Below are 18430 nucleotides of genomic sequence, written 5' to 3'. Positions count from 1 at the left end.
CTCCATTTCTGGAGCAGCAGCTTCACACTGTACAACTAGCACCTTTTTTTTTTTTTTTTTTTTAATGTGTAAGTGGCCTGAAATTTGGAGTGGCTAACTCTGCTAATTATATGAAACTCTTTAATGTGATGCTGGAGGTGTTAAACAATCGTACCTGCATTAAATATGCTGTGCTTATGCAAACGTGGCACACAGATTGCAAGTTTTAAAATTTATCAGGCAGACTAATTATTTAAATGTGAGCTATAGGTTACATAAATAAATAGCTCTCCCTCAGTAAATGGTAAGGTGTCATGGTGTTAGCCACGTGGTTTGTAGCAGAGTAGAATTAATGTTAACACTTCTGAGGCTTTCATTCTCTGATTACTAATTCTTTCGATGTTGGTAGATGAACTGAATTTATGAAAGTTTTGCCTGCCCTCTAGGTCCCTATTTTGTATTCCTGGTGCATTGCAGCCTGCTTTTGACTCCGGCAGCAATGTTGGATACTAAAACCATGGATAACTCAGGCTACCTGCTCAGCTTGTGGAGTGAGGCAGATCCAGACCAAACTGGGAGCTTCTCCTGGGGCAAGATCTCCAGTCCCCCAGCTCCTGTAACCTGGTCCTTCAGCTACAGAAGCAGCCCAGTTGCAGTTAGCAGTATTTATATCATAGAGAAATGACATAGAGTTGCATATACCAAAAAAATGGAGATCATTCTGGTAATGACTAAAGAATTTGCCAAGATGATCTGCTCTCTTTTTGCTGTTATTGGTATGCTGCAGGAAAGATGCATGTGTGTTCACACAGAGGCACAAAGTGATAATATGCTGCCTGCAACTTTTTAGGGTGGTTTTTGAGTGCAGAGTTATGAAAGCTCCAGAAAATCCTATATGAGAAAAACTGCTCTAGCTAGTCAGAGAGAGTTTCATTAAAGTTTCTTGCTGTTATTAGTTTTAAATTCACTTACGTCTGCTTCAGTTTCATTTCTGGAGGCACCTGCTCTGGTGGTTTTCTGGCAGAAACAACTGCAGAGGGTGGGGAGTGTTAGGTGACAGGTTGTATATTGCTCCTCAGTCTCCTAGACTTGGTTTATTTTTTTTCCTCCAGTCATGCTAATTCACACCCAGCTTTCAAAATGAAACTTGAACGGGGATCCTTCCCCATCTGCCCCAATTCCCACTCCTTCTTTTCTGCTGCACCAGCCCAGTCACCTGATTTCACAGAACTGGAAATTGGGTCAGTGTTTCACTCTTCATTTAAAGGGAATCTGTGGGTCTGATGCTGCAGCCTTCAGTGGCTGTTCTGTCGAACTGCGGGGAAGGTGCTGAGGAAATTGCTCAGCACTTCATGGCATGTGCTCAGCCCTTTCCAGACTCCCAGCCCAGGCACTGCTCTCCTGCAGCAGTGCTTTGCATGGGGGCCTTTGCCCATCTGTTTCATGGTGGATTTAGGAGAAGGATCCCAGTTTCATGGCAGTCATTCAGCAGCAATATCTGCATTGCAATGTCTACAGTGGAAGCAATCGGATCAACTCAGTTAGTGCAAGGGATTAAAAGAAGCCAGATGCTCTCTTAATGGACAAGCATAAGGCAAAGTTGCGTACTTGGCCTTTTGGGGAAATTGAAAGCAGTTTAGTTCAGGTTCAGCTTAAAGGGTTGGGAAAGAAATTGTCTATTAGTGTCAAACCAGGCCGACAGTGCACCCACACCGAGCTCGCAGATGCTCCGTGCCCGCCAGGCAGAGCCGCCCATTAACCTGCTGGTGATGTGGGGGCAGCACTTCCCCCACAGCCTTCCTCAGCCTTGTGGAGACACAATCTGGAGGTGCCTGAGCCGCTTCTCCCAAGATCAGCTCTCAGACTGGTGCAAACAGGGCACATCTGTACGATGTGGTCTGTTTGGTCTGAGCCAGACTCTGCAGCGCTGCTGTTCGCGCCTCATCCCATCAGCACAGGGCTGGAAGGGGAGTAAGGGCAGGATTTGATCACCTTAGCAACCCCTTGAAATCACTCCTGGAGAACACATTGCACCTGGTTTAGGCTAAACAAATCCTTTCCCAGCCCTCAAAGAAGAGAGACAGAGGGAGGCAGGTTGTGAGCCTGAGTTGTAAGCTGCTCAGCTCTGATCCCAGGACAGCAGATCAGCATTCAAGGCTGATGATGGAACTGTGCTGTAACCTCTCACAGGTAACCTTTGTGTTCAGTGAAAACCCAGGTTGCTCTGCTAGTCTTTTCCTAGTCCATGGAAAGGGAACAGACACTAATAGCAACCTCAACTCCTTCTGTTTTCATTTCATTCTATGAACAGCCACTGGTGAGTCATGAGGCTGCTGTTAGGGCACAGTTTCAAACCCTGCATAAAGTTACAATGTTTAAATTTATTTAAATTCCTTCACTCCTAATATTTCCTAGAAGAACTTCTTTCTTGCTTTTTTTCTTTCTTCCTTTCTTTCTTTCTTTGAGCAGTTTTTATATTGCCAAGGTGTTGAGGTGCAAACATGGAAAGCCATATAAATAAGACCAAGCCAGCTGCACAGGTTTTGCACACTTTAATTAAGTTGTAGGGCTTCAAATGAATTTGGCTCCAGTTTCTGATGCTTCCATGCCCTGTATTCTGTTCCAGTGTGGATGTTAAATCATGCAGAAATGGAGCGTGACCTAACTTTCATGTGAGTTGATCTGGCTGTAGCTGTTTTTGTGTAACTAATTTAAAAAGATTGATTGTTGGTTAATTACATTAATGAACTGAATCAACATGGGCACAGACCAGAGCTCAGCAGTCTCCTAAACAGTCATTAAGAATAGACATCTATCTTTTCACCTGCTTGTACAGCCTCCTGTTGGGTGGCAGAGTGTGTGGAATCGTAATTCTGAAGGTTAAATGACTTAGGGACGTAATCACAGACTGTTCACCTCTGCTACCCTTCTGCCCATATGGCCCTGCTCGTCACAGTCAAAGTCCATTTGGACAAACTGTCTGTTGAAAGGTCTCCAGGACAGCAAGTCTGGTGGTTTCAGCTGGGTTCCTGGCAAACGCCAGCGTGCATCACAAATCCACCAGAGTTCCCTGTTGAAAGGATTTTGTGGATTTAAACAATTTTGAAATAACTTCTTTCCCAACGAGGGTAATTCATGCTTATCAAGGTGAAAGTGTACTAAGCAGAACAGTTCACTCTTCTCTTTAGCCAGCTCATGAATATGAAGAAAGATTAAATCAATAATACATTTCTGTAATTAAATTGGTAAGTTAAAACAATCGAGTTCTTGTTTTAGCAAACAGCCAATGGAAGATGCATTTCTCTGTGTTTGTCAGTGCTGGCCTTGCAGCCATTCACCACATTTAGGTAGGAGCTGTGCAAATGGTGCACAGCCCACACAAGGGCCTACAAAAGAAGTACTTCGAGAAGTTAAAACAAAGTTTTTGAGATAGGGACCTTGGTACCTTTTCTAACCTGATTTCAAAATATTACACAGTGAATAAAGGCAAGGTAATGTATATTATTTTATTGTGAAGTTTGTGGACATGCTGTTATGTATCCATTGCCGTTATGAGCACATCTGCTTCCTGGATTTCATCAAATCACAACGGAATTAAGCTGAAGTTCGTAAGAGTGTTGCCACTGGCTTGAGCAGAAAGGGAACTGGAGCAGGGCTGGATCTTGTGAAAGATGGTAAGAAAAATCCTAGTTATTTGGGAAGACAAGAATGAAAGTACTTTTGCACTGGTGGCCTGGGAGAATGTTAGCTTGTACAGGTTGTTGTCTCTTCAAAGGTGTCAATGTTGGTGCTCTGCCAGGCCTGAACCCACAGCCATTGCAGGGATTTCAGTCCCTTTTGGGTCATGTTGTAGGTACCCTATTGAAGTCTGATTTCCAAGGAGGCTGTTTACTTTCATAAAACCATTTTGTATTCCAAATTCAACAGTGAATGAGGGAAGTAAGTCAAAGAAAATGACCTGCAGTCATACACTATATGCTGAAAATCTGCTTTCTTGATTCTCAGCTCCCTCACTGGTATGCCCTTGAAATGGTTTGAGGTAACAATGGAGAAGGTGGGTTTTTTGGAGTCTGGTACTGCTTCCCCACTGTCCCAGAGATATCTCTGTACTGTTGAGGGGTGAACAGCTGAGCAGCTGCATAAGGGATTTAGGCATTGGTTCATGACACCTTAAATTACTTTAAATGAGAGGTGAAGAAGTTGTGAAATGACACATATGCAAATGATGTTAAATTATGGTTTTATATAAGATCTTCTGTTTCAACCTAATTGAAAGACAGAGGCCACTGCTGCAGGAGGAAATTATGAAAAAAACTATTCTGAAACATAAAAGTGTTTCTGATCAAGTAAAGTTCTGTTTTTGTTGAATGTTTTATTTTGTTCCAGTCACATAAATTACCACCTTTGAAATACTAAAACTCCCACAATCAGCTTTTTATAACAGAAAATAATTTACATTTAAAAGGTTTAACTGAAGCAGCTAAACCTTAGTGATGAATGTGCACATTCGACAGTAAAACAGGGAAACAGCCCATGTTTTGGAGCCCATAGCTGCTATATATAATTTTAATATTATAAAGAACTAAATACAGGCTAGTGAGTGCTGTAGGTATGCACAGAGATATTTTCTAGTTCTTGAGAAATGTATTCTTAAGGGTATAAAATGCCTCAGTACTGACACAGAGCCTTGGAAATCTCCTTTAGCACTGATAGATACTGTGATGAGAAGCGCTGTGGCTTGAATGCATTTCATTCTCTGCAGGAAGTTATGAGCTTGGTCACATTACCGTCACCAGAAACCATTTCTTTCTCCTTGCAGTAGCACCTCTCTTCCATCTTGTGGTGGGTTTGCCCTGGCTGGATGCCAAGTACCCACCAAAGTCCCTCTATCACTCCCCTCCTCAGTTGGACAGGGGAGAGAAAATATATACAAAGGCTTGTAGGTCACAGTAAAGGCAGGGAAAGAGCACTCACCAATTACCCTCATGGGCAAACCAGACCTCAACTGGGATAATTAGTTTAATTTATTACCAATTAAATCAGAGTAGGGTAATGAAAAATAAAATCTTAAAACCCACCTTTCTCCCACCCCTCCTTTTTTCTTGGGCTCAACTTCGGTCCTGATCCCCCTCGCCAAAACCTTGCCACAGCAACCCAATACACATCTTTATCTAATTAAAGGGGAGACAGAGACAGTATTTTAATTATGCAGTAACTATGTTATGATTCTAGAAGAGGTTGCAACAGTTGTCTAAAAAGGCCACGAAATAGCCACAGAAGTTAGAGATAATGATTTCCCTCTCAGAATAAGGGTAACTGGTATGTAAGGCTTGTCTTCCCCCTGCCACATCCATTCCCGATTTATCTTCTCTTCTTCTCCTCTACTCCCTGCATTAAAGGGGGAGTGGGCCATTGCTGCTATAATGCTCTTATTCCCTGCTAGTGCAGAGAAGATATATTTCAGTTTTATGCTCTCCTCAAATGTACTCAGACATATGGAAGAAATATCTTACAGGTGTTTGTATCATTGCAGATACTCCAGAGAATTAAAAACCCTCTGTATTCCAACAACAATCTTTCCCTCGACCTTAGTGTATTTTATATCTCATCTGGGAGGCTGAGTCCTACCATTACTGGAGTCAGTAAGAAAATGGGTGGAAGTTTCAGCAAAATGGGGATGAGACCCTAGATATTAATTGTGGGGCTGTAGGGCCCCGTTGTGGGAGAAGCTGTACATAACTTTGTACAGAACAGCACTCAGCACACTCTGACACAGCCGGATGTTTCTCGACATCTCCAAGATTTGCCTGGGGATTTGATCCTTCCTCTCATTAATATCAGAAAGTAAATTAGTGTTATATTGCCCTTCATATCAGACCTTTCAAGGGTCTCCCATCCTTTTAATTTAGACTGGGTCTCTGTGGGGAAAGCCCAGTAATAACACACCGGTGTGATGATTAGTAAGCACATTCTACATAATTACAGTGTTGGCATCTCAGGGGGGAAATGAAAGTTTGTGCTGTCCCTTTAACGGGACAATTTGATAATCCTCTTAGCATTTTCTCTTTTGGCTGATAATATTTCACACAATTTTACTTTGTAAAATATTCCTAAAGGGAGGCTTAAGCAATAATGCACAGATTATGGAAATGACTCTCATTAAGTATAGGGAGAGACTTCGGCAAAGCCGTGAACTGCTTCAAAACGTGTAACCCCCATTAGGAGCTTCATTTAAATGTTTATTCACAGAGAGGTAAATGTTTATTATAGAACACTTTATTGAAACATAAATTACAGAACCCTAATTATACATATCACAAGCGTTCAAACAATATGCATTTATCAAGGCTTAAGTAAAGATCAGAGGTGAGGGGAAATGCAATTTCTTTTCATTTGCGTCTCAGCAACACCAAATTTGCACAAAAAAACCTGGGCAAAGACACATGACCTCAAGGCAGGTGCTCTCCAGCTGTCCCTAAGCACGCACCACCTTCCTGAGTAACTTTGGAGGTTCCTTCGTTGGTCTGGGCATCACCCTTCCTATCTATAAAATGGCTGGGGGCTGCCAGGGTGTCAGGTTGGTTTTGCAGTTCTTTGGTATTCAGGGAACAGAAGATGCTGTGCAGGTCTCACAGTGCTCTGATCATTGTGTCCCTGATACATAATCCAGGAAACACAGTGTAGCAATTTCCCCATCATGGTCCTTGGTTGGACCGAGGTGTTGTTCTTCCTACTGATTCCCAGAGAACAGTGGTTGACGACCCTGCAGGTCTGTCCATCCCATCCGCTGTAGGTGCTGGGGAGGGGATGGACACTGAATAAGGCCTGCATCAAGAACAGTGTGGCCAGCAGGAGCAGGGAAGTGATCCTTCCCCTGTACTCTGCATTGGTGAGGCCACACCTGGAGTATTGTGTTCAGCTCTGGGCCCCTCAGTTCAGGAAGGATATTGAGGTGCTGGAGCGGGTCCAAAGAAGAGCAACGAGGCTGGTGAAGGGACTGGAGCACAAGTCCTATGAGGAGAGGCTGAGAGAGCTGGGGTTGTTCAGTCTGGAGAAGAGAAGGCTTAGAGGCGACCTCATCACTCTCTTCAACTACCTGAAGGGAGGTTATAGCCAGGTGGGGGTTGGTCTCTTCTCCCAGGCAACCAACAATAGGACAAGGGGACATGGGCTCAAGCTCTGCCAGGGGAGGTTTAGGTTAGATGTTAGGAAGAAATTCTTTACAGAGAGGGTTATCAGGCATTGGAACGGCCTACCCAGAGAGGTGGTGGATTCACCATCCCTGGAGGTTTTTAAAAAGAGATTGGACGTGGCCCTTAGTGCCATGATATAGTAATTGGAGTTGGATCAGGGGTTGGACTTGATGATCTTGGAGGTCTTTTCCAACCCAATCTATACTATGATCTATACTATGATAGGGCAAGTAGGAGGAGTTCATGGTGGTCCTTGGCCTGAGTCGTGCATGGACCTTCATTGCTAGAGTCAGGAAATACCCAGTTCAGAAGCACCATCCTACCTTTATGTCCATTTAGTTTATTCATTTGCTGCATTTCAGAGGATCTCTTAAGAGATATCCAAGAGAGGTACATTTGGATCAACACCTCCAACCAACATGCTTATTTCCTTCATTATTATGCCAGGTTTTTTGGGTTTGGAGCTGAGAGGAAGGTGTTAACTAAAGTTGCCTTCAGCCATGGAAGTTATAGCTACAGATCTCAAGCAGGTTTAAAAATATTTCTGTCCTTGTTTTCATTAGGTGTACATCCCTTTTCTAGCTCATCTGCAGCTCATGTCTTTAAAACTTCATAGCAGTTGACCTATGCATTATTTATTGAGAATGCTGAATCTGCACATTTCTCAATCTACATGTTTGAAGATGTACTCTGCTGCAAGTCCCCCACTTGGTTTGGTTTCTGATATATTTGCAAATTCTCTCCATTTTGTTGCTTTCCAAAGTACATGTTTTCTGTGCTGAGCAAGTATCTTGATACTTACTCTTGCACAGGCAAATCCATGGCATCAATGTTGGTAGGGATCATTGCAAAGCTTTATTTTTCCTTCTAATGGTATATGTACAGCTCCGTGTGATTCAGATGTACACAAGTGTCTCATGAAAGGACCATCACGCTCCTGCATGTGGACAGCCTTGGTGACCTTCTCTCCCAAGACTTGTTCCAGTTTCTTGTTTCTTGTTTCTTGTTCTTTGCACTCTTTCTGCACAACATTTTTGATTCTCAGAATTTCAACTGCTATCTTTGTTCTATCAGTAGCTTCAGCCCTCCCTGTTCTCCAGTGGCTCTTCTAGTCCATTCCCAATGCACTTCTCTGATGCTTCCTCTGCTGCTGCCCTGGGATTTCTGAGACAGATGTGAATTTCCCTGTCGTTCCCTTCCAATCACCTCTCTGTCCCTCTGCACATCCTGCTCTCCAGTCTGCCAGTCTGTGCTGCTCCCTTCCACCTGTGTCACATCCTTATGGTTCTCATGATGGCAGGAAAGCAAACCTCAGCTTTGTGTTTTAACAAACCAGGGCCAAAGCAAAGGTGTCAGAAGCGTGTGTCAGTTCATGCAGCCTCCTTGTGTTTGGAGCAATCCTCACCTCCAGCATGGCAGAGCTGCCAGCTGGTGAGGAGATGCTATGTGTCTGTACAGCCTCGTGCATGAGGATTTAGTGAAGCTGGAAAAGAAAGTGCTGATTCCTAGAAATGGGGCATTTTTGAAGAAAATAAATTATTTCAAGAAGTTTCCGGTCATGTTTTATTGTTTTATAAAAATTAGGTCCTTTAAAATGGTCTGTCTTTGTGTAATTTATAACTCCTGGAAATGGGAATAAAAATAGTTTTCATTCTGGCAATAATTTTGAAGGCTGTGAAAACTGAGTGTTTTCATTGACCAAAACCCTTTATTTTCGTAATTTTGGATAGAACTTTTTTATATTTTAATTTGTTACTGCATCCCAACCCAATACAGGACTCGGAAAAGCGTCAAGAACTTGTAAATACTCAGTGAATAGGAATTGCTTTCCCATGAAGATGTCTTTGCCAGGACCTGCAGGTCAAGGGCCCTGGAAATGGGCTTTCATTGCCTAGAAAGAGGGACTGTACCAAGTGTGCTGTGTCTGGGTGACGCGCTGGATTTTCGGGGACAGCAGAGGGAGCGCTTTCTGTTAACGAGCTGTGGATATACAGGCAGGGCTTTCCATGGAATAATTCTGTAACAGGGATAATTGAGCAGTTAATCAAGAATAGCAAACAAGGGCTCCATGGAAGCCCAGTTTACAGGGAGGACAAAATTGCCCTATTTTTCATGTGGCTATCTCTGTATTATGGTTGATTTTCTTTATCGCCCACTAACAGTCTTACTTGGAGAATGGTTATTAGTTTGGAATTTCTACAGTTAATCTGGTAGTTTAGAAGAAGCATTATCACAGGCTCCCGTAGGAAGCCCATGTCTCTGTAATGGACAGGGGACTTAGCAGCAAGCAAGGTCTTATCTGAAAACCACCATCCTTTTTTCCAGCAAACTGGCTGATGGGGGTCTCCTGGCTAGTAAGTCTTGCTGCCTGCAGCCACTAATGCCCTTCCTATCCTTCCTCCTGCCTGAATACAACAGCAGCAAGGACACTGGAGTTTACTCTTCCTGGCCCTGATGTCCCTCTGTGCCCCAGATCATGGCCTTTCCTGACCTTGCTGCACCATGAGACCATGGAAGCCCACGACTGCCAAGCTTCATCTCCATAGTAAGAATGAAAAGTAACAAGGGAAAGGATTAAGGTGCTGAAAGGCATCTGGTTTTGCTGTGTGAAGGCACAGCTCAGCCACGTATTGCTTTTGCAGGTGTAAGGGGGAACAGCCCTTCCTTTGCCAAGTTTTTGGCAGCACCCATGTCCTCAGGGTTGCGTGACCCTTTGCCAGTTTTTATGTATTCATCCCATAGCCACATTTATTGCTAATAGACCCTGGGTGTGTGCTGAGGAGCTCTTGTACAGGCTATTATCTCCCTTTCTGCTGGAAGCTGAGCTTTGTTGCTCTGCTAACCAGCACAGCAGCTGAGTACACACAACATAATGTTCATGAATTATTGCAGGCAACATCCATGTCCTCCCCAGTGTTGTGTGGCAGGGTCATCTGCTCTTCACTATTCTGGTCTACCCAGGAAATCTCCTTCACTGTCTATTTTTGTCTAGTATTTTCACTTTACATCCAGTGCAGTGGTGACACATTGGTTATTCGACCATAATTCAGTATATAAACCCAGCCATAACCAGGAACATTGCTTTCTGCATGGCCTTGAGTGCTGGAGCAGAACTCACCTTACCTGAATGTATGTTTTTCCACAACACACAGGCTCCAGTTTTTTTGGCTGAGACTTTTCTGAGCATTCTGCAGCCCTGGTTCACTGGAGAGCGATGTTAGATGTGTAATGCCTGTGCTGTGGCCATATTCTGGCAGTGGTGGGATGAGTGTGCTCCAGAGTGCCCACAGGCAGCCCCTTGTTCCCACAGTCCTCATGGGAATGTTGCAGGGCTCGAGCAGAGCATCCTCTCGCTGCAGTGGGAGGTCAGAGATATCACACGCTGGCTTTGGCTCGTGAGTTCCCCATGGCACTACAGATTTGTTCCTTGCAGTACATTTTCTAATGGTCTTGTCATTCTGGGTATAAAGGTCTTGATTTGCATCATGTGATAGTTCTCACTATGAGGAGTTTCTCGAACTGAGATTTTATTTATAATGTGGCAGCCACCAGGAAGCAGAGGGAGCTGTAGTTCCAGCCATAGAAGACTGTCAGTCTAATCATTTCAATTTTGAACATCCTATAAAATTCAGTTCCCACAGCCTCCTTCCAGCTACTGCTGTTCTGGACATCCCTGGCTGGAAATCTTGTCCCCAGTATCAGAAGCATCTCGTGGGGCTCAGGCATCTTTAACTCACACGGTGTCTCCCACCTGGGGACACACTGCTGTGTCCTCATGTTGTCACACCCAGTGTCCCTTATCCTGTGACCCCACGCACCGTCCTCCATCAGTGCCTGGCAAGAGGAGGGAATGGAGCTAACGCTGAGCAGTGCAAGTGTGTGTCTGCATTCTTCTACCCTGGTGTGGGTGATATTGATTGGTCCATTAATGTAAATGTCTTGGCTGTTGTATGTTGCTTTTCTTGCTTATTAATCAAAATAATGCAAAATGAGGGGAAAGCAATTCTTAAGGAAAAAAATGAAATGCCATCAACAGTGATTGAATACAGCCTGCTGGAATGTGATGGGGCTGCCTGCTGCCCACCAGGCAAGAGGTTACCCACAATAATGGGGGAAAAAAGCCCTGAAATACTTAATTTTGATAATTTTGGGCAACGTTTAGATTTTTTTTCTCTTCAAGCACTGAAGATTTGCCTAAATCTCTTTGTTTGTTTAAAAAAAAAAAAGCTACCCAGTATTTTGTTTGTATTTACTGACACATTTCAGTCAATTGCAAATGTGGGGGTTTTTGGATGCTGAAGGTTTTTGTTTTGCCTGGAAAACAAAATGGAAGGAAGCAACTTTAATTTGCAGGCACCTTGAAGTTATTTTTGCTACTGCCAGCTGGGGAGACCTCCCTGTATCCAGCAGTGGATGCAAAACACTGACACATGTACATAACGTGCATACTCCCACTGAACCAATTCACACATTGGAAATCGAGCTGGTGCTTAAGTGCCTTGGTGGATTGAGGCTTTATCAGTAACAAATAGTACTAAGGAGTAAAAAGGATCGATTAAAGAACTCCTAATGAATCAAAATATCAGCCTCTCTGAGTTGGGAAGGCCAGAAGCTGAAAGGCAGATTAGAAAAGGTGTGAAGTCCCCTTGTTCAGTGTTTCTGATTACCTGGTAGCCACTGCTCTGTGCTACTCGTATTTCTTTGTAAAGCTGAAGAGAAGGAAACTACTTGAGACACTATTGCTGGTCCTATTTGTTTCTATTGCACAAACAGTGGGGAGAATCCAGATATTTATTTATGTTTCATGCACAGAAGGGAGGGGGGGAAAAAAAAAGGTATCTGGAAAAAATTGCTCTCTTTTAAATTGATCGTTCTTACCTCAAACTTTGGGAATATTCATTTGTTTTCTGATACAGTTGATGGATTTTGCTGTGCAGCCCGGCAGTGTGTGAGAACATAATGCATGTAGTAAAGGTGACTAACCCCTGAGAATGTCCCCACTGGTGCCAAGTGGTCCATATGCTGCCATAAACACTTTTTTTTTCTTTTTTTTTTCACGCTGATCACATAAGCCCATTTTGGGTAGAAGATCACATTAGGCTCATTCATTACCTGCTGTGCTGGTCTGTGCATCTGCAGTGCAGTGTCTCTGCACTGAGCTTTGGGCTACATCCCTGAGTGTTTTCTGAGATTCCAAATTATCAGGGGTGTACAGATCTTCTCCTGTGTGCATCCTGGAACATTCTGCAACGGAGATAAAAATTGCTCTTAAAGGCGACTAAACTTATGGGGAATGTGGTTGTTGATAGCTAGTGTTAGATTTCATATATATCATCAAGAGAAATTCCTGTAAACTGATATTTGTAGCAAAACTGTCATTCCTTGTAGCAGAAAAGAAAGAAAATGACTGTCAGATGAACTGACTCTGTTTTTATGAATAAATTTAAAATCTAATGAGAACCATGTGAGAAACAGGTGTGAGACAGTAGTGAAATTTTACAGTACCACTGCAAATTTTAATCTTCACTTTTATTTTTCTTGAAAGTCCGTCCAAAAGCAAAATTTCAGGCCTAGGGCTACTGAAGACCATCTTTAAAGTTGCCTTGTGATTTTGAGCAATGCATCATGAGAGCAGTGATGTTCAGATGATACATTGCACTCATACATCACAAGAGCACTTTCGCTCTCATGATATATTAGTATAATACACTATCAGAACACTATCACTGATGTATTACTCAAAAACACAGTTTCTGACCCTCAAGAATCACCCTCATCTCTAGGCTGAATACACTGAAAGCTGTGGGTAATGATAAGAAATCACATATTTGGTTTCTAGGGTAAAGCTGAGGAAAAAAGAAAAAGTGTGGTATTCAGCATATTTCATTAACTGAGACATCCTTGTGATTTCATTTTATTCACTGAGCAGATGTTTTTGTGGATTGAAGCTAACACAATATAGGTGTGTTTGAATTTTCTTACAAATAGCCCAATAAAATCTTTTTCATTTCAAATTTCATTATAGACTTAAGCCATGTTTTGAGAATGTTTCAATGAGGTGCAGGAATTTCAGCTGATTTCTACATCATCAAATTGAATCAGGTGCAAGCTATCTAAATTCTATGCAAACCATTTGGTGCTGTTCTTTTTTTTCTTTCTTTCTTTCTCTGTTTTTTTTAAGGATTTAGGCACCATCTAAAAAGACCTGGAGATCCATAAATGTGATCTGCCACTCAGATTATTTGCTGCCTCTCCTCATTGAGGTGTTGGGGGGCTTTTTCCCTGAAGAATTATTCTTTGTTGTTGTTTTTCCTTTTCTCAAAAGAGAGTGAAAGAGAAAGGAAAAAAGGTAAAAGAATGCTTTGCAATGTAGTAGTTGAACTTACTGCAGAGAAGCAGATGGATGACTGTTTGTTTGATTTCCTAGTAGAGTTTGAGTCTTGAGGATCTTGAATTACCCTTTCTTTATGGTATAAAGAGAGTGTCAGGAAAAAAAATGGTAATAGTAATAATATAACATCAAGGTGGCAAGTCATATATTTGTGTTCCTGTCCACAGTGTTGTTTGTTTTCCCCATATCTCATCAGCACTTGTGACAAAAATACTTCGCCCTTCCCATGCTGGGTAACCCAAAGCTGCCTGTGCAGCTCATAGTCCTCAGCTCTGCTGCCCCCTGAGCCATGGCCCTGCCATCAGGAGAGGGATGCTTATGCTTCAGGCTCTGAAAAACTGGACTGCTAATCCTTGTGCCTCGCAGGTTTGGGGCCGCCTGGTGCTCTGGAGTCCATGTCCCTGCAGGGGTGTGTCCACAGCACAGGCCACGTGCCCCTGGGGGCTTCAGTTTGTTGTGTTCAGGCAATTTAAGCTTTTTAACCTTGTGAAAGGCTGTGCTGCACAGCCTGGGGAGTGTCCTGTTCTGTCAGCCTTTCTACCTGCATGGTCTCTGTGGTGTCCCCTGGGCTTCTCTGTCCCCCAGGCTGTGAGCACAGCCCTGAGCCCAGGCTGCCCACACGGGCCCTCCACCACATCCCATCACCAGCACCTTCTTATTCTTGTCAGTTCTGAAGACACCTCATGCATCTCTCCGAGGGACATTGTCATTGCAAACCTCTGGCTAAATACATCTCTGACTGACGACTGTGAATAATTCCACAGAGCCTCTAAACTTCCTGGTGTTTCACTCTGCAGCTCATATAATACAGCAGAGCTGCTTTCTCGTGTTTTTCATCTTTTATATTCTCCAAAGAGTCGAGATACAGTTATGGACTGGGTTAATGTGTTTACCTCTGAAAATAATGCTGTGGGATCCTGTGTGTGGTTACTTGTGTGTGTTGAGAATAATGCTGACAATCCAGAAAACAAAGTCATGAACCTGATAATCACCATTATTTTTTTTCACGTTTTTAGCATGTTCATGTCCATGTGCTTCCAAGGAGGGCTGGGGACTTCAGCAGGAATGATGATGTCTACGAGGAGGTAAGAGTTACACTTTATTTCTTCTACAGAGTTGGTTTTGCTGTTAGTAAATCACCTTAATGATCAAGGCCTTGCCTTGGGTGGAGGTAGTTAATGGGGTCTCTGGGTCTTTATTACTTGCAAAAACCTATACTGGGATTTTCTTGTGAGCTCACTCTCTGAGGAAGGATACAGTTGACACCTTTGGTACTTCAGTCTGTCACTGCACACAGAGCAAGGTGACATCTCTACAAATAGTTGTGCTCCCTTATTTTGAGGGCTCAGGGAAAAAGAATGACCACATGGTTAGCCTGGTTGCAGAGAGTGTGTCTTACACCAGCTGCTAACCTGGGGTGCCAAACCTCCCACTTCCAACAAGGAAAAACACAGGTGGCTTGTTATAACTCAACCACAAATTGCCTTCTGGCCTGATTTTTGTGGGGCTCTGCTCAGGTCTGGACAAATCACATTGTAGCCCCAAATATGAAAACTAAAGGGCAGCTATGCATATGGATCTGCCTGTGTGCAGATTGTACGCCAGAGCTGGGCATGTGAGCTGTTCCAGTGTGACTGAATTACTAGCTTTTGTTTAAATGAACAATTGTACTGGCATTACAAAAAGCTTTTCCCAGCTTGACAGCTATCACAATGATTCTATGAAAAAATCTCACTATTGTTAAATTTACGGATTGTTCTTAGTGGTTTTGGTAGAATCCTCTATCTGAAATATGACATCTCCTTATCCTTCTGAAAGTAATTAATATAAACTTGTTCAGTGCTACTGCAATACTATCTGCTTGAAGGAGAATTCATGACATTTTCTGCTTTTGTATTTTTGCCTTTGTCATATATGCATGATGGCAACTCCCCACTCACAAAGAAATGGTAGCACAATTTAAAGTTTTTCAATTACTTAAATACGCAAAAATAGTGGAAAAAAGTTTATTACTGGCAGTTATATCAAGTGTAGTGCCTGGGAACCCTAAGGTAAAACCTTATAATGAACCTGCTGGGCAAGGAAATCCCATGGAAATAAAGGGTGGCCATCTTATCTGCTGCTATGGTTAAAGGCAGTTGAGTGAGACAACTTGGAAGTTAACACCAAAAGGGTTGTCAGGCATTGGAACAAGCTTTTCAGGGAAGTGATGGTGTCATCACCTCTGTAGGTATTTAAAGAACGTGCATTTGTGGCTCTCAAGAACAGGGGTTAGTGGTGAGCTTGGCAGTGCTGGGTTAATGGTGGATTCAATGATCTTACAGGTGTTTTCCACCTAAATGATTCTATGATTCTATGATTTTTCCTTTTCACATGTGTTAAGCAGTTTTTCATGCCGTACTACCCCACAAAATCTGTTTCTATTTTTGTCGTGTTTACAATTCCATTTACTTCTTGTTTAACACATTTATTTCTCCCTTGTTATAGCTAAACAGAAACAGGCAAAACTCTGTTAATGAACTGCACTGTATCTTTAGTGTTGTTAAATGCAAAAGGGTGACAAATTGGTGAAAAATATTTTTTAATCTTGTCATTTTCAGTTATAGCAATTGTAGGTGTTGCTTTTAGCAGACATAGGAAGCATAAATATTTAGACACAGATGTGATAATATATCTTTTGCAGCCTCAGAGTCTAACCAGCTATTCTTGAACACCAGAGAGCTAACTTATGCTTTTGTACAGACTGTAGCTGAAGAAAGATTCCTTTTTTTTTAGGATGCCAGGGAAACAAAAACACATTTGCTGCTATAAAAAGTTTGTTGTGAAGTTCTGTCACTGGCTGCATTGGAGGATGGAGGAACTTAAGCAATTTGCTATGATAAGTGAATAAAGCTATTCTGAAAAATGTGAAAGGGACAAATTATTAAAAATAAAGCTGTCTTTGGAAAATTATTTGGAGTTTATATCAATACAGGGAAAATCTTTTGATATAATGCATCTCTGTGTTATACCAAGAAATCATATCCCTTTTCAAGGAGATACATTAAAGGTTTAGGAATATACGTGAATCGTGGTGGTGCAAAATCTGTGAGGCATTAAGTACCATTAGGTGAGATGTGGGTTCTGGAGAGAGCTTTAAATGCATTGGCCATCCCAAACCTGTTTATAAACAACACTTCATTTCCATGTATTTGAGTGACGGTGGTGGTGTAGTTTAGGCAGCAAAGACCACCTTCCAGCATTATCCCAGCATCCTTTTCCTTGTAATATGTGATGTGGAGGCTGCTCAGCCTCTCTCAAACAGTTTATTTAATTGTAAAGTGCACCCAGGCTAAATTCTGCATGTTGTGGTGCCTGGTTTAACTACTGCAGCTAAAGGCTTTACAGCTACTGGGAATAATTTTCACAGGCTCTGGGTCTCGGCTCTGGCTCCACATGTCTGTTGCAAACCCCTTTCTATCTGCAAATGCCTTTGAGCTCTCCAAGCTCTGCAGTTGTCATCTGTATATGCTCGGCAGATTGCTGATAAATCCCATTGCTCTGAGTGTCTGACAGTGAAAGGAATGCCCAGATGTTGAGACATCAGCCCTCTCAGGAGACTTCTAGAGTTGAGACAGCTAGAAAGTACTTGCAGTCTCTTACTGTGTGCTTAATTTCTCCCAGTTGGTATTGGAGTGACCACTCATCTGATGGAAAAGACAGAAAAAAGCATTTCAGGTTAATCCCTGCTTAATCTGTTTATTGGGCTCTGATATCTTCAGGCTTTTGGCTATGAAGCTCTGACACAGCCTTGTCTAAAGCAACTTTTAAGTGTAAAGAGTATAATTAAAGGTAAGGTATTCTTAGCACTTGTATTTTAATAAAGTTTCTGATAGATACAAATGTCTGCTGATTTCTGAATGTATTTTAGAATTATAGTACTGGAATATTAATTGTAGAAGGGGTGAAAGAGGAGCTGACACTTATTCCTCAGCACCATCTCTAAGGCATTCTTGGTAGAATTCATCACTTAATATTTTAGGATTCTGTACCTCAGTGCATACGAAAGAAGTCACTGTGTGATTTTTCTAAGATACAAAGAGAATGATTAAAAGTGAAAAACACATCTGCACTGAATGTTTTAGATGTACTTCCTCTGCATCTTTGCAGGGCTGTTTCTTGAGAGGGTATTTCATGGGAAGTGTCAGCTATCTACCCTCTGGGCTCGCTGTAGCGGAAAGCTAAAGCTATAGTTTATCAGTTCTTACATTTTTCTGCAGTTGTTTGAAGCCTAATCGTGCAAGTTTGCACATGACAAAGTTAAATTGGTCTTACAGGGTTTCTTTTATAGAATCAGGCCCTTCATGTTTTACTGTTTCAGGATTACTTTTCCCATCTACATCTTGACTAGTTTTTATTCATTAATCAACTTTATATCTTGGACAGCAAAACTTTAGCAGCTAAATATTAGGAGAACTATTCATTAGAATAACTCTTTATACCCCTATGTTTTCTGTTTGGTTTGAAATAGATTAATATTTTACATTTATTCATCCAGGAACTTAAAAGCCTCCTCTCAAGTAATTGCTTGCTATCATGACAGCATGTAGCAGTGACTGATAAGAATTTTTATGACTCAAGAACATCTTTACTGTAGAACAGGCCCCTGTGTTGTTGCAGTCAGCACAAGTACTGCAGAGTTGTTGGAGGTCATCATGTCCAAGGCGTTCAAGAACATTATCCTGAAATGTCTCAGCAGTTTCAGGCGTTTTTGGGCAGCCCTCATTCAGTGAGTGTTTGAAAAGTCCATAGCACAGCCTGTCCCTGGTCTCCACTGAGTGGTTAGCCATTACTGCAATATAAATAACATTCATCATCCTTTAGGTTG

The 18430-nt window shown here is 42.2% G+C and overlaps 1 protein-coding gene across 4 annotated transcripts in view; it reads left to right on the top strand.

The window, feature by feature from the left end:
• The window catches only part of FHIT (fragile histidine triad), a 552831-nt gene that overhangs the window by 453700 nt on the left and 80701 nt on the right, over positions 1-18430 (top strand). For all 4 annotated transcript variants that reach the window (XM_027640694.1, XM_027640696.1, XM_027640695.1 and 1 more), the window contains one exon: positions 14580-14648. In XM_027640694.1, the coding sequence (XP_027496495.1) occupies positions 14580-14648 (69 nt within the window). The remainder of the gene's footprint in view (positions 1-14579; positions 14649-18430) is intronic.

This window comes from Corapipo altera, unplaced genomic scaffold (genome assembly GCF_003945725.1).
Source record: "Corapipo altera isolate COAL_440 unplaced genomic scaffold, ASM394572v1 55, whole genome shotgun sequence".
NCBI lineage: Eukaryota > Metazoa > Chordata > Aves > Passeriformes > Pipridae > Corapipo > Corapipo altera.
The sequence above is the reverse complement of the archived record's forward strand: the minus strand, read 5'-3'. Positions and strand labels throughout refer to the sequence as shown.